General features: G+C 41.7%; 1 protein-coding gene across 1 annotated transcript; it reads right to left on the bottom strand.

The window, feature by feature from the left end:
• Positions 1-424: 424 nt before the first annotated feature.
• Positions 425-14,694, bottom strand: crtac1b (cartilage acidic protein 1b). The gene is made up of 14 exons (XM_063875239.1): positions 14,510-14,694; positions 13,401-13,597; positions 12,886-13,022; positions 10,406-10,562; positions 7,974-8,108; positions 7,714-7,856; positions 4,727-4,863; positions 3,181-3,263; positions 2,836-2,936; positions 2,574-2,742; positions 1,433-1,578; positions 1,067-1,109; positions 813-956; positions 425-552 (listed from the first exon to the last, which is right to left on the bottom strand). Exons 1-14 carry the CDS (start codon positions 14,692-14,694, stop codon positions 425-427), a joined length of 1,905 nt encoding a protein of 634 aa, XP_063731309.1.
• Between the last annotated feature and the right edge of the window lie 263 nt (positions 14,695-14,957).

Below are 14,957 nucleotides of genomic sequence, written 5' to 3'. Positions count from 1 at the left end.
ACAGATGGGCTCTCAGCGTGTCTCTAATGAATGTGGTCTGCTGTACTGTATGCGCAGGGGGTTTATACTGTACGCTGCCACTCCACTTATTGACTTGGCCTCAGTTCAGGTCCCACTAAGATAAGTGCCAGGTGATGACATGAGGGCTGTGAGGGGTGTGACACAGTTAGTTCTGAACCCCGTCGCTCCCAGCGAGCATGCTCCCTGCTGAGTGTTTCTTTATAGTCCAGAGGGGGCCGGGAGCCAAGAGGTGACACATAGCAGTGGTGAGGGGGCAAAGCTGTAAATAACAGATGGAAAAAGATAGCAGAGATCCACATAGAGAAGAAGGAATAGATGCTCAGTGAAAGGTTTTCTCCAAAGAGTTTCTGTACTCCCCCGTTTAGCAGTGGAGAGTGTTAGGAAGGGGAGAAGACAGTTTTGGCTACAGTAGTCCAGTCTGGAGGTGGGTTGAGACGAGTGGTAGCACAGAGATGGGGAACATCCAGTAAGATAGTCCTGATCGTCGGCGTTCCCCTGAAGACCGTGTTCCCCCAAAGTAAGCCACCTGGGCTGTGGGGAAAGAAGCAAAATGTCAGGGAAAAAGTAGCCAACGTCTGCATCTTCATGGCTAAAATAAGGACGTATTCACACGTGGGGGTTAGTCATGCAAGACAACGGGGTATAGAAAGGGGACACTGTCCGAGGAATGTTAGCACCTCCTCTACTCAAAACTAAAGTCATTAAAAAGCTTAAAGCCTCTCATCTAGGGCAGTGCTTCCTTTGTTCTCCTGATCTTGGTTAACCTGCTACCCTAGCACTCACTCACTCACCCACACAGGCTGACCCATCATCGTTGGGCTCAAAGCCCTGGTTGCATCTCCTCTTGGCGCGGCACTTATAGCTGCCATAGGTGTTGGTGCAGATGGGGCGGTCAGAGGGGCACACAGTGGGAAACTGGGTACACTCATCTTTATCTGAGGGAGTGGGAAGGTGAGGGAAGGAAAGACACTTTTTGTCTTGTTTGTTTTAAACAAGGACACCTTCATAGAGAGGTTAACAGATACAGTATATATTTGCAGCTTACCTGTGCAACGGCCATTCTCATTCAAAGCAAACCCATGACCGCACTGTAAGACAAAGACATTTAGAAACAAGAATGATTTTGAATAGAAAATACATTCAAACCTGTTCGATGTAGATTAGCAGATTAAACAGAAGGAACAAACTGATGAAATAATTTAATATTGTTTGGAAGAATGCAGTTAATCCTCCCCGAGTCTTGGATAATCTATTCTAATGAACAAGCTGTTGTTGCAAAAGCTCAACACCTTACCGAGACACTTATTGTTGGTTCAATTGTTACACAAGCATTGCATCTTTAAGTTATTGTGATAGAGAATTTCAACATGTGATTATGAGAATTTTGGATAACTATGAACAACTGCTTTACCTCTATTTCCACAGTAGGAGTGACTTCCTCCTCGTCTCTCGGATAGTGGATCTCCATCACTGTGTTGATGTCTGAAGGCTCTAGGGGTCGTGCTGATGAACGACCATCTGGCCAGTACACCTCCACATTAGTGGCAACATCCTTACCTTGTCAGACACAACACACACACACAGAAGAACATCTTTAGTGTAGGTGCTTTAGTGATTCTTTAGTGCTCATAAAGCTTTCTCTTTTCTCTCTTTTTCACTGAAACAAACACAGTGAGAGACAGAGTCCATTACCTATTTTAATCAGGCCTAGAGAAACCCCTCTCCAGACGGTCTCTGCAGCCCTTAATTAAAGTGGCATTTATAATGTAAACAGATCTTGGGTTACCTTGCCAGGCAGTGATTTACTCAGCAGGTGTGCTGTGCCTGAGAGCCAAAGAATATTTCACCTGTTGTTCACCCAGTATGACACCCTCTCATCTAGTCTGGAGGAGTATATCTCACATGTCTACCAGTACTGACACTTTTTGCATGTGGTGTGGAAAGTTTTCTCTTCTGTGAGTGCCTCCAGAGATCATCCATGCTTCAACAGTCTTGATAAAGAACAGGTCCAGGAAGTAACATTGGGCGAGCTACCAGGCCTGGATGACCACCAGCTGACACTTTATACAGGGGCAGAAGAAGACCGGGAGCCAGTTCCTTACAAACAGGCCAGCTTCCAGCTGCAGCACCTGCTCCCCGTCCGCTCAGCTCCCACCCAAAGATAACTTATTCCCCCATGGGTGTCCAATCAGGCTCGAGGTATTAAAACAATGCTTTCCACATGGAGCTTTCCTTTTCCTTTTCACTGATACTCTGTAATGCTCATTCTGTCCATTTGTCTATCCCTTACCCGGCTGTTGCAAAGAGCAGTGCTGAGGTTTAGTCGATATTTATTCGAAAATCAACAGAGACGACAAATGACGAAAATGTGATCATTTCAATTTGAGAATTTGCTGCTTTTACCCATATTTGTTTTATTGTCAAATAAATATCACTGGGTTTAAGGCTGTGGCTTTAACATGCAAAAATATATTCATTTTAAACATGTCACTTGCACGTTTAATCCATGCAACAGTTTTATGTCCTTTTATTGTTGAGAATTAAAAACTTACCAAGGCCAAAGTGGGCTACAGGCTCCATCTCACACAGGTACCCTGAGCCCCCGTCGATGATCCGTGTGTGCGGGCCACTCTTTTTAGTGTACAGCACCACCTTAGCCCCCCTGGCAAAAGCACCAAACTTGGTTCGGGGAATCACACGCAGCCAGGCGTTAGTGAGCCCCTAAGGCACAGACAGAATAGGAAAAGGGCGGGTTTGGGTTAAGATTACGCTACGAGTGTTACCTAACTTTAAAGATGTGTCACAAACACACACCTGGTTGACTTTGTAGACAGAGATAGGCTGAGCTGCACTTTCACCATGAGATATCAGCAGTTCCAGACGCCCATCACCATCAAAGTCTGTGGTTATAGCTCCTGTGTTGATGAAACCAAACACTTTAGGAATTGATCTACATAAAATATTACATCATCGCGAATTAATTAATACATGTTTCAAAAGTCTATAGAACTAATTATGTGGAACAAGTTGTTTTTTTATTAGGCACATGAGGAAACCCCAGTGGAGCTCTGCTGCCATCTAGTGATGAGATGTTGAAATAGCAGATAGGATGCTGGTCTTTGATGGATGATTGACAGCTGTCTGCTCTCACTCACTCACCGGTTCCTCGTCCTTCAGGCTCTGATGCATCTCCAATGTTCAGCTCTTCTATCTGGGGGTCTCCATGCTCTCTCCTGCTCACCCTATCAAACCAACAAAACATCAATTGCCCATCAAAGCACTGCAAAACATAAAGGCCAAAGCCACTATAAATAATTAAGCAATGTTGTAAAGAACCTAAGTTAATTGAATCAATTTTAAGTTATTTCCATTGTATGCTATTTTATTCTCCAACCCTTTAAAAGTAAACTAACCGACATTACTCGATGGAGGTCAAATTAGCCGTTCACGAGCTACAACAATAAAATGTAGCTCACATTTTGAAGCATCAGTGGTAACATCTAATAATGTAACGCATAATTATCCACCACCAATGGATCATTTACTTTGGACACTGATATAACGATCATAATGTCCATCGAAAACTTAAGCAAAACACTACACGTATGCACAAGGGAAAAACATTGACAGAAATAAATGTCCTTTTTAATGATGTTTTTTAAGCATGATTAAGGCCTTTTTAAATAAATACTTGTTGATTCCAATTTATATTTTTACTGCTTGATTTATCATTGTCATTTTTTTGGTTTTAACTTATTGTAATTGTCATCTCGCTGTTGAGCACTTTGAGCAGGTTGAATCATGCCCTTGAGTTGAATGTCTTCAGAGAGACATTAATTGGAAGAAAACATGCACATTAGCTCTAGTGCCTTTACCTTTTGTGACAAAGCATTTCTGTATCAACGTCCCTTAAGTTATCATTTCACTCCACTGTGCTTTAATATGCTGATGCTGGATATTAAACCACTCAGCTCAGCTAAATATGGATTAGTTGTAACCTATTGAATAAATTAGCCTGGGCACACTAGTTTGAGCTTATTTTCAGTGCCAGAGAGTTAAATTAGCTGATTCATCTTCACACTCGACAGTGGCAGAGATACAGGCTGTGGAGCAGTGACCTCTGTTGAACATCAGTGTGTCCTGAGACAAATCCTCTCCAGTATCCTGGCCTGCAGGAATAATCAGGAAACCTCTGGGGCTTACACTGATTATTGATATTCAGTATGAATTGACCCACCAGCTCATGGCAAAATTCACCATGACGTCTGCATCCTGTTCAGACAAATATGCCATATCAGATTTTTCTTCAGACATGGGTTTATTCTACTATTAAGTCCAAACAATTGATATGTATCATATTTTGTATTTTGAGAGCCAAGTTCATTAATATTATCTAGAGAGGAAGCCAAACCCTAACTCAAAAAGAGACCTTAAACTGTCTTAATGAAATATTCATCCATGTGTGGAGCAGGAGGCGGGATGCCAGACTAGATAAGTATCCTTGGCTGGGAATTTAAAATTCTTCTCAGCTTCCAGCCTTCCAAGCTCGGTGTTACGATGTTGTATAAAGAAACAAAAATAGTGTGATCATGATCACATGATATTATATACTATAATACATGTGTGTGTTTGTGTGTGTGTGTGTGTGTGTGTGTGTGTGTGTGTGTGTGTGTGTGTGTGTGTGTGTGTGTTTTGTAAATTTCACCTAAAGAGCCTATTGACGGAGGGGCCCCTGTAGGCGATGTTATTGAAGAAGACCTCCATCTCGTTGTCATTGTCAAAGTCAGCGGCCATGACGGTGCGAACCGGTGACGGCATAGAAAACTTCTGGGATGCTATGTCCTGAGAATCACACGGTACACCAGTGAGACACACACCCACACACACACACACACACACACACACACACACACACACGCTAAAAAGACATGCAGGCAGGATTTTCTACATTGAGAAGGAGTGCCTAAATAGCCTTTTTATAACCTCATTATGATCACAGATTTGAACTGTACTGCAGGTGTATCGATCTCAAAATGTTTCTTTACCGCAATGCTGATCATATATTTGTCAATAGGCAGATTTATGTCACAGATAAACTGGTTGGTTTCTTTTACATCATTCAGATTTTGTGTGTCGGTGCATAACGTATGTCAATCTGTGTGTCTCCCTATGGCCAGTCTCCCTTTTGTACATCAGCCTGATATTTGTCTTGCTCATTTATGACTGTCTGCTCAAGGACCTCTCATTGTACTCAGTGGTTACCAATGTTTGAAAATCCTATTTCATTGACTGTTTTATCGTTTTTTTCCCTCTCACTGACAATATAAAAGACTGCTTCATCTAGAAATCATCGAGGCTAAAAGGTTTGTCATGTATCAGATTTTTTGTAATTTTCTTTTGTAATTACAGCCTGCCTCCAATATTTGTTCATCCCATCCTGAGAACAGGTGATGCAAGCTAAGTCTGTCAATAATCTGAAGGTCACATGTTCAATCTCCATAACATGTCAATCATTAATCAGAATCCAGTCCTTGATTTAGAAGCCAATCTGTCATCTGCTCTCTCACTTGCTGAAAGTCACCCCGACTTTAAGTTAAGAACAAAGGACTTTTTTTTAATATACTCTTGCATCAAAAAGTAAACTGCACTTCTCCTCCCCAAAAAAATGTCTCCTCAGCAGAGGAGTTTTTGCACAAGAAAGTAACGGATATCTCCCCGCTTCAGTGACACGGTGATAAGTCGGGGAAGAGTTATAGAGCAGCCCTTCACTCCCTCTAGTATTTACTCCCTGTTTTAATTATAAGGCTCATAAAGTCGGAGGTGGGGAGGGCCCACAGTGACCTTCTGCTTCTCAGGTGAAGGAGAGGGGATGGCCAACTGAGTGCCACTAGGGAGGAGGGACAGTTCTACATTTACTATATTACAAAGGGGATGAATAGAAGTACCATAAGGAAAGGGAGAAAGGACTCTCACCGGAAATGTGGTGCTCAGAAACATGTGATTTACAGGATAAGAGTTTGAGGGGAAAATTATATAACTGGAGATTTCTACCAACAAGGATTTTATTTAAATATACCATTAATATAATAAATAAATATTAAATATGTTTGTATTATCTTAGAATATAGTTTAATACATTATTTTACTGTGGAAATTAGTTGAAATTATTGTGTATATAATTATCCTTGCTATTTATTTGCACAATAACTGAGAAATCAAACAATTGAGATGGACATTTTCACTCTCTTTAAATACGTAATATATACACATGGGTGTTTTTGCTCGCCTGTGAGTGTGTTAAACCTACTGAAAGGAAACCATCGGCAATAGATTTTAATTAAAGCACAAACAGGCCTAATCGGCACTTTCTACGACTCAGGCAAGCTGCTGTTTCAGCCCAATTTAATTAGCGGTTTACTGGAGTGATACAACAGCTTCATTATACATGCCAAAGGTCAACACGGCTAGTAGGAGTGTCAGCTCGGGGATAAGGGGTCTTAAATATGCTGTGGGCTTGTGATTTAACAATCTTAGTTAAGGAAAACAACAGTTGGCTAATTTAATTTGTCTTCTGTATGCATGTGTGTGTGTGTGTCACTCTGATGGAATTGTCTCTGGGCTAAGCATCACACATTAACCCCTTATTTGACCCCTATAAAGATGTCTGCTGTGACGTTTATCTCTGTGGTAAAAGATGCAGTCACAGCTGCTGACAGATAGATCACAGAGCACGAAACCTTCACAGATTTACACTCAGTAGAGCCTTTCTCTATCTCTGATGCTCTTTACCATACAGAGTAACACATGCACACAGCTGTCCGTCTCACAAGAGTTGTCTATACTCTGTGATCGAGTAAATCACCACCCGTCCCATTTTAAAATCCCACTCGATCCCAAAGTGGGACAGCACTGACACCTGCTAATTCACTAGCCATCCGTTGGCATAGATCATTCTTGTGATTCAGAGCGTTAATAGGTGAGAATTGCTGTCCTTGTTCATTAGACATTGATTCTGGAAGTAGAAGAAGAGAGAACTGTAGCCTCACACTGAAACTTATGTACATCATTTACAGTGCTTGATGTCCAAACGGGGGAATCACCCAACACATATTTGGCTGTGGATTATAAATAAACGCTAATGGTTACTCTGGAATATCCATTCATTTTACTGTGAGAAGTTATTGGAACTGGAACCACTTTCTACCAATGAAATAGTCCCAACCAAAAAACTGGACCACTATCTACATGGTTAGATTCCATGGAGTTTTAAAAAAATACTGTATGCATTTCTTATTGCGGGTCAACTGATAATGAAGGCCTCGGAATAAAATTGGTAGTTTCAAATTGGCCCTTTTAGCTTTTTCATAAGCAAAAACTATCATACCCAATCTACTTACAAATTGCTCTGGCTTAATTGCATGTTGAAAGTTATTAGAGTTTGAACGTTTTCCATTATTTTAACTCTTCATAAGACTACTGTAGTATCTCCTATTCGTTTAAAGTTAACCTTTAAATTAGTTTATTCAATTTATTTAGTTTTGCCTCTCTTTCTGATTTCACCTACCTTCAAGTGTGTACATTAGGAACAGGTATATGTACTTGTGACACATCAAGCCATAATGTTTGTTTGAAGAATAATCAGGTATTTAAATCTGTTAAATACCCAAGGAGGAAAAACACATTTGGTCTTACCTTGAACTTCTGTTTCCGGTTATTCAGCTGCATGTAAAGGCGGTGAGGCCCATTCCAGTTCCCGTAGACGATGTCTGTTTTGCCGTCACGGTTGAAGTCTGCCAGAGCAACCCCTCTGCCATGCTGCATGGGGTCCTCCACACCTACAGGTATTTGGCAATGCATCGAACAATCAAGCCTTACTTTTGTATTGTTTTTGAGGACATATAAATGAACTTATCGACAGCTACGAACTGTTTAACTATACAATTTGCTATTACCAGCCTGCTGCGCCACATCAGTAAATGTTCCATCTCCGTTGTTCCTGAACAGGAAGTTGGGACCGTACTCGTTGTCGCAAAAAATATCGGAGAGGGATTGACTGACAATAGGCCCCACCACGACACCTCGCCCCCCTGCACACAGAGAGAAAAGACTCAACGGTAAGAAAATGAGTAAGTCAGAAAGAGTGTGAGCGGAAAGGTTTTTTTAAAGAAAAAACTAAGCAGGATAGGTGAGAGAACAGAGAGAACAGAGAGAACAGAGAGAGAAGGATCAACGCCATAACAAAACTGAACGGCGAGAGATCATTACTGCCTTTCCAGGCCATTTCCTCTAAGCAAGGCAGGCCTTTCTGCTGACACAGTCACTGACTCTGATGGGCTACACACACACACACACACACACACACACACACACACACACACACACACACACACACACACACACACACACACACACACACACACACACACACACACACATACACACACACACACACACACACACACACACACACACACACACACACACACACCCACAAATCCACATCTAGCTCAAACAAATATAAAGACGAAACACAAGCTGAAAATCTTTTCTGTTAACCAAAAGCTAACAGTAATTTTCTTTTCGTGACTGTTTAATACACTCTCAATATCACCCCTGTATTTTCCAATGACATTCTATAAAGTGAAGTGTCTCATCTGAAACTAGCAGACTCTAATTACGGACTTGAAAGGGCTTTGATTGCCCTTCCAGTATGCAGAGTCAGTGCTGTGCATCAAGACTTGCTCCTGATTTACTGGCCTGCTCCATCAGCCCAGACAAATATCACTCGCCCCCTATGGCCATAAACCACTAATGTCCCTCCAGAGATATGTAACCATTAGATATACAACTTCACTGCCTGTCCCTCCGCTCTGATTAACGGCAGTTTGATGACAAAGCCATCTACGGTACATCATTCACAGCGATTCTAGGCTGGGTCTCCCTGCCCCTCTGGTGGCTCAGATGACATCCTGCATGCTAAGAGATCCATGGAGGACGAAGATTGATTCTGTTATGCTCAAATGCAAAGTCATGTCCCATTTCCAAAATTTACTTGGACATCAGCGTCAAGGACTTTTCAATGGTTCAAACAAAGTGTTATAGAGGAAGCACTATTATCAAAGAAACAAATCATGGTAAAATCCTTCCTTTTGGCATTTATTGTTCTCCTCTTCTGTATCAAAACAGGTATTCATCACAGGGTTAAGTGAAGTGTTGATCCAGCAGAGCTGAAATGCAGTGATGCATTTTAGTCCTGCTGAATATTTCAAGGTCATCCATTCAGTTTTAAAAGCGTTTGAATGGCATTTCATGTCTTTATTTTGCTTTTGCAGCAAGGCAGCTTGAAAAAAAACCACAAAAAATAGATTCAACCTTTAAAACAATAGCAGACATTACAAATGTTAAATACATTGCACACAATAAAAAGACAACAAATGGCCAGAACTGCAGTGGATAAAATACAGTGCTAGGCTCTGATGAGGTGTGAGAAGCAGGTCATGGTATATATAAAGTATATGACCATGGGAAAACATTTTAACTTAATATTGAGAACATATATCAACTTTAAGGAGACAATGATTTAAAAGTGTCATGGTAGATTTGGCTACTTGGGTGATCTGTCCAACAGGGAAACTGTTTCTCATCAGGGACTTGACTACTACTTACATCCCCTTAAATAAACCAATCAGTGGGAGTATCAGTAGTGAAACTTGGCCCAAACTGTGAAAAAATATCACAGCAACTTCCTGTCAACCTCAGAAACATTTAATGCTGCAGAACATACAGTCTCTGTTTCCCTTTATGGGATGCACAGTAAACCTTTGACAAGACTGACTGCACATAACACTCACTATGCTGTAGTGACGTCCACATACTTTTACTCACACCTTCAAAAGTCAGGGGGAACTACATCGGGCTGTGACAGATGCCATATCTGGGCCCTTGAGCTGTTCTGATGTATGTGTGTGTCGCCCTTCGCCTTTGCTTCCCTGTGACTTTGACTGAAGTAAACAGCTGACAGGGCCAAAAGAGCCCACTAACACTCTCTTTCTTCGCTCACGCTTGCACTCATCATGTTCTCTTTCATCTCTTGCTTGTTCTTTTTTTCCCCTCACATGGCACCGCTCCAGCTCTCGCTTACTCACCTCCTGTCTAGCACTGAAGTCCTATATTTCAGAATCCATGGGTACAACAATGCCCTCCGTGATATCTGTGTAAATCAGACTGAAGGCCCAGACCTGGATGAGGGTGCGTGCACACGCACACACACACACACACACACACACACACACACACACACACACACACACACACACACACACACACACACACACACACACACACACACACACACACACACACACAGTAATTCCTTCATACCTACCAGTGAATTTGTTGACCCCGGCCAGCTCTGCCACGTTGGAGAGGGCGATGACGCCCTGTGAAAGATCACTCGCTGCCTCGTCCATTTCAATAAGAGCATGAGGGCCCACGTTGCCACTGGCATAGTTGGCTATGTAGATGGCGTAACGACCTGAACCCTGGGAGGAAAAAATAAATATGGTTACCATTTATTAATATACTTTACTTCTTCTTTTAAATATGAACCAAGCATAACAATGAACCATGAATGTGTAGCTAAAGGTGAGTCGATAATCCCTTTTATTGATGGGTAGTTAAACAATTGAACATCTTTTTACGGGAACTGTTTCTTGGTTTCTGGATAAATCAGATTTTAGTGTTGACAATTTGTATAGTTAGTCCTTTTTTCACAGTAACAAAGACACTGCTTCTTGAAATAAAGCATTGCTGCTGGTCTTATTGTCTACAAAGACCTGACCCACAAAACTTGTTAGTCCATCTCCAAATGCTTTCAAAACTCTTACACTCGTCTTTGGCGCTCTAGCCTGTTTGTTCCTGAATACATTTTGACATAATTAATTAATTATTTTCCTGTCTTGATGAATATAAGGCAGTTTCACCTTTTCCCAATCAAGCCTTTTCTTGCCCCTTTATCTTCCTTTACCCTGTTTCCTACCCTCTCTCTCCGCCCCTCTCCCTACTCCCTCCTCTGCCTCCCTTTGGAGATTAATTTCACACTCCATTATCAGTCAGAGTCCCTGCAGACACAAACTCACAGACGGAACCACACTAATAGACTACACACTGGATTCCAATGAGCTTTCCCACCAGGCCTAACATATTTCAATCAATACAAACACATGCACATATGCAAACTCACACACCATACGCGCTATTTCACCATTTGTGTTACCACTACTATATTTTTACAAGACAAGAAAAGTAAATGAGTCTAGTTGATGTAAATGTCATGAAGCGTTACACATAATGGCTTGCTGAGGGGGGAGGAGTGAGTTGCAGTCACACACACACACGCACACGCACACGCACCACGCACACACACACACACACACACACACACACACACACACACACACACACACACACACACACACACACACACACACACACACACACACACACACACAAAATGAGAATGAACTACAATAAAAGACCTGAAGGCCACTGGCGGTTACTTAACAAACTTAAAAGTCAACGATTTTTCAATAAGTCTTTACCCAAGGCTAGTTTCTGTCACTGGAATTGGCTTTGTGAATAGTGTGACATGCATGCCTGCAAAGCGCATGGTGGTGCGTGGAGGTATAAGGGGTTTAATGCCCTTTACGTCAGCCTTTACAGCTATCACTGAACAGCTTGAATCTACCACCATTTGCTTTTTTGTGTTAGTAAGTGCTTTTTATCAAATGTTTGAAACTACTTTGGCTTTTACAATCCACTGTTTTTAAAAGCTCTATTGTGCCTGTCAGTGCAAAGTGAGCCGATCCATCAGTTCAATGCGATATACTTCAATATGTCCCTTTCATCAGTTTGTATAAGACTAACGATGGGACTTCACTTTCAAGGAGACTGGGAGGGATGAAACCGCCGGATGACTAATTATCTCTCTTTTTTTTCAAATGATAACACTTTATTCATGAGTAAACAAGTACAAACACATTAGCTACCTAGCTGACTAAACAGCATGCTTTGGTTTTGGCCTTCTGCTGTCGTTCCAAATCCGTTTTTATAAAACTTGTTTAGCAATAGGAACATGTATTCTCTCTCTCCATCTGTTTGCTGCATGGAAGAAAACACATGAGGTTTTTGGCTTCCTCTAAAAGCATTATGCCATTAAATGCAGATATCTTTCCAATCGGTTTGGCAGCTGCACAACCTATCAGTGTTCAGTGAGATGGGACAGTGGTTTAAAAAAATCTATTGTAATCCCTACTGTCCTCTACCCACTATCACTTTCTTTATCCCTTCCCCTGATTAGAAGTGAGAACTGCATGCGTGTGTGTGCGATAAGAGACAAAGAAAGTATAAGCGTGTCAGAGAGAGAAAAAAAGGGAGTAAAGGAGGTGGAAAGCGGCAAGAAAACAATGGGAAAGGGTCTGAGGGAGAGAAAATGCTACAGGCAGAAAGCAGTAGTGTGCAGTCATCACTCCTCCCCTCGTACGATGTTCTATAAAACAAACGAGCCCTGGCTTCTGTAATTACACTGGTGCGATGGACAGAAGAGAGAAAATGGCACACCATTTCCCCAAATGAACTGTCATAGCACATGCTGAGAAGGGCGGCGTAGGCAGGGCATGAGTTATCACTGGTAAACAAACAGAAGCACCCATGCATGTACACAGAAGACACTCTGGGGAGTTTGTATGTGTGTGTGTGTGTGTGTGTGTGTGTGTGTGTGTGTGTGTGTGTGTGTGTGTGTGTGTGTGTGTGTGTGTGTGTGTGTATCTGCATATGCCCTACTTTGTGTGTTTTTGTGTGTAGTACCTTCCTGTCCACACAGGCCACTGAGCGCCCAGCCATACGGTTAGCCACATCTCTGTGTTCGTTAATGTCATCGTTCAGCAGATCCTCAAAGCGTCCATTGCGGAACTTAAAGAGCTTGTCAGAATATGTTGCTCGACCTTGTTGCAGAAAAAACAAGAGTTCAGGAGAGGCAAAGATTGCTCAGAGAGTAAAGAGATGTTATGCAAAACAAGAACTGTGGAAGATAGGAAACCTGAAGAGCTTGTTCCAATCGGAAAGTGACCTCTTACATTTTTTATAAAAATGAGAGAGGTGAGGTGTAGTTTTGGCAGAGTGCGCTCTGTAGCTCGCAGATTGATTAATAGCAGCACAAAGCTTATCTGTTAACTGATGAAGACTCAGATGAGATAAGCTGCATACTGATTCTCCTGCTTTGTCTCTGTTCAAGAGAAAAGGCAAATCCCTGAATGAGTGTGTGCATAGATGCATTTGTTGATGTATTTTTTGTGAAAGTGTATAAAAAGCATGTACTGTACCAGAGAAGGCGTTATTGGTGTTAAGCACATATATCTCCTCCCGACCATCTCCATCGATGTCACACGCCGTCACTCCTATGGCGTTGCCTTGGCGGTCCCTTAGGGCGTAGAACGGGGAGCTATGGTTGTCAACAGCGATGTTGACAAGCCTTTTCTTCTGCTTGTCGTACTTTAGCACCAGGTTCGGGCCGTTGTAGCTGTCAACAGGCACCAGAGGCACAGCTGTTACAACTTCATTACATGAGACTGTCAGCAGTAATTGTGACGCTTAATCAAGGAGAACCATTATTTGTTCTGGTATTCATTATAGTGAGAAATTGCATGTATATGTTAACTAAAATACCTCTAAACATGTTTATATTTATTTTGTTTGTAAGATTTGCTTGCTGAAGAATATGCTTGTGCACTGCAGACATTTGTAGAAAGAGCTGGCTAAAAAATGTGGGATTAGAAAGTACTTTTTACTATCAGTATTATTACAACTGGCAAGGCTATAACCTGAATTTGAGAACTAAATAACATATTAAGTCCCCTTTTCACCAGTTTGCGGTCCAAATTAAATTATGCTTTGATATTTAGGTACCAAATACAACCTGTACTTTCTTCATCTATTGTATAGGGATGCATTTTTACCATTGCTTTAAGTGCTTTTAAGTGCTGAATGGCAAGGTGATATAAACTAAAACACTCTGTCCTAAGATTATTTTATTCCCCAATGAAATTACATACCCCACAACGTTTTATGAATCTTTCCTGCCCAAAAATACCTGCTGAATAGGGTGTCTTGCACAAATGACATTTATTAAACAGGGTCAATTTGGTCCATATATATTCTGTTAAGCATTGGGAAATTCATTGCTGCTTCACTGAATAGTGGGAGGCTTGCCAAACTGTTCCCATGAATGGCGTTCTGTCCAATCACATCCATTTTTATCAGCAGAATGAGCCACAGGGCCTACCAGCTCTCGTCTTTGCCTTTGTCTTCAACCTTTAACTTGAACATGACAGTGTACTTTTCTTTTACCCTCTGATTTGGAGTAAGATAAAGCTTGAATAAACTAACTTTGAGTAAGAAAAACCTGTTTTACGCAACCTGCCCCAGTTCTCACCCAGCTACAAAAACCTCCAGGTCTCCGTCCCCATCCACATCGGTGACGGCCACGCCATAGTTGAGCTGAGTGGGGTTGTTGTCATAGTCGGGAGGAAGGATGGTCTTGGTTATAGCTGAGAACATGGGCTCTGATCGCTGAGCCGAAGAGATGGAAGGCAGGAGCAAAACCAGCCACAACAACATCCTCACCTAACGGGGAAAAAAGTGTTTGCAACAGAAATGTAAAAAGCCATCCATCATGCTGCTTAAAACACCTCTGCCACTTATACTCAAATGTATTTTCAAAAAGCAAAAGTGAAGAAATAATGTGTCTCAAATAAAAGGTAGAACACTGCTGCTGTACACTGTAGAAAAACATGCACCCGCATGAACTTCACATTTTCTATCAAGGAAATTCCCACACACGGCACACTTTTGTCTGGGTTGAGGCAAATGAGAATCAAATA

This window comes from Eleginops maclovinus, chromosome 22, assembly GCF_036324505.1.
Source record: "Eleginops maclovinus isolate JMC-PN-2008 ecotype Puerto Natales chromosome 22, JC_Emac_rtc_rv5, whole genome shotgun sequence".
Classification (NCBI taxonomy): Eukaryota; Metazoa; Chordata; class Actinopteri; order Perciformes; family Eleginopidae; genus Eleginops; species Eleginops maclovinus.
Note: the sequence above shows the minus strand (reverse complement) of the source record. Positions and strands in the feature narration are given on the sequence as shown.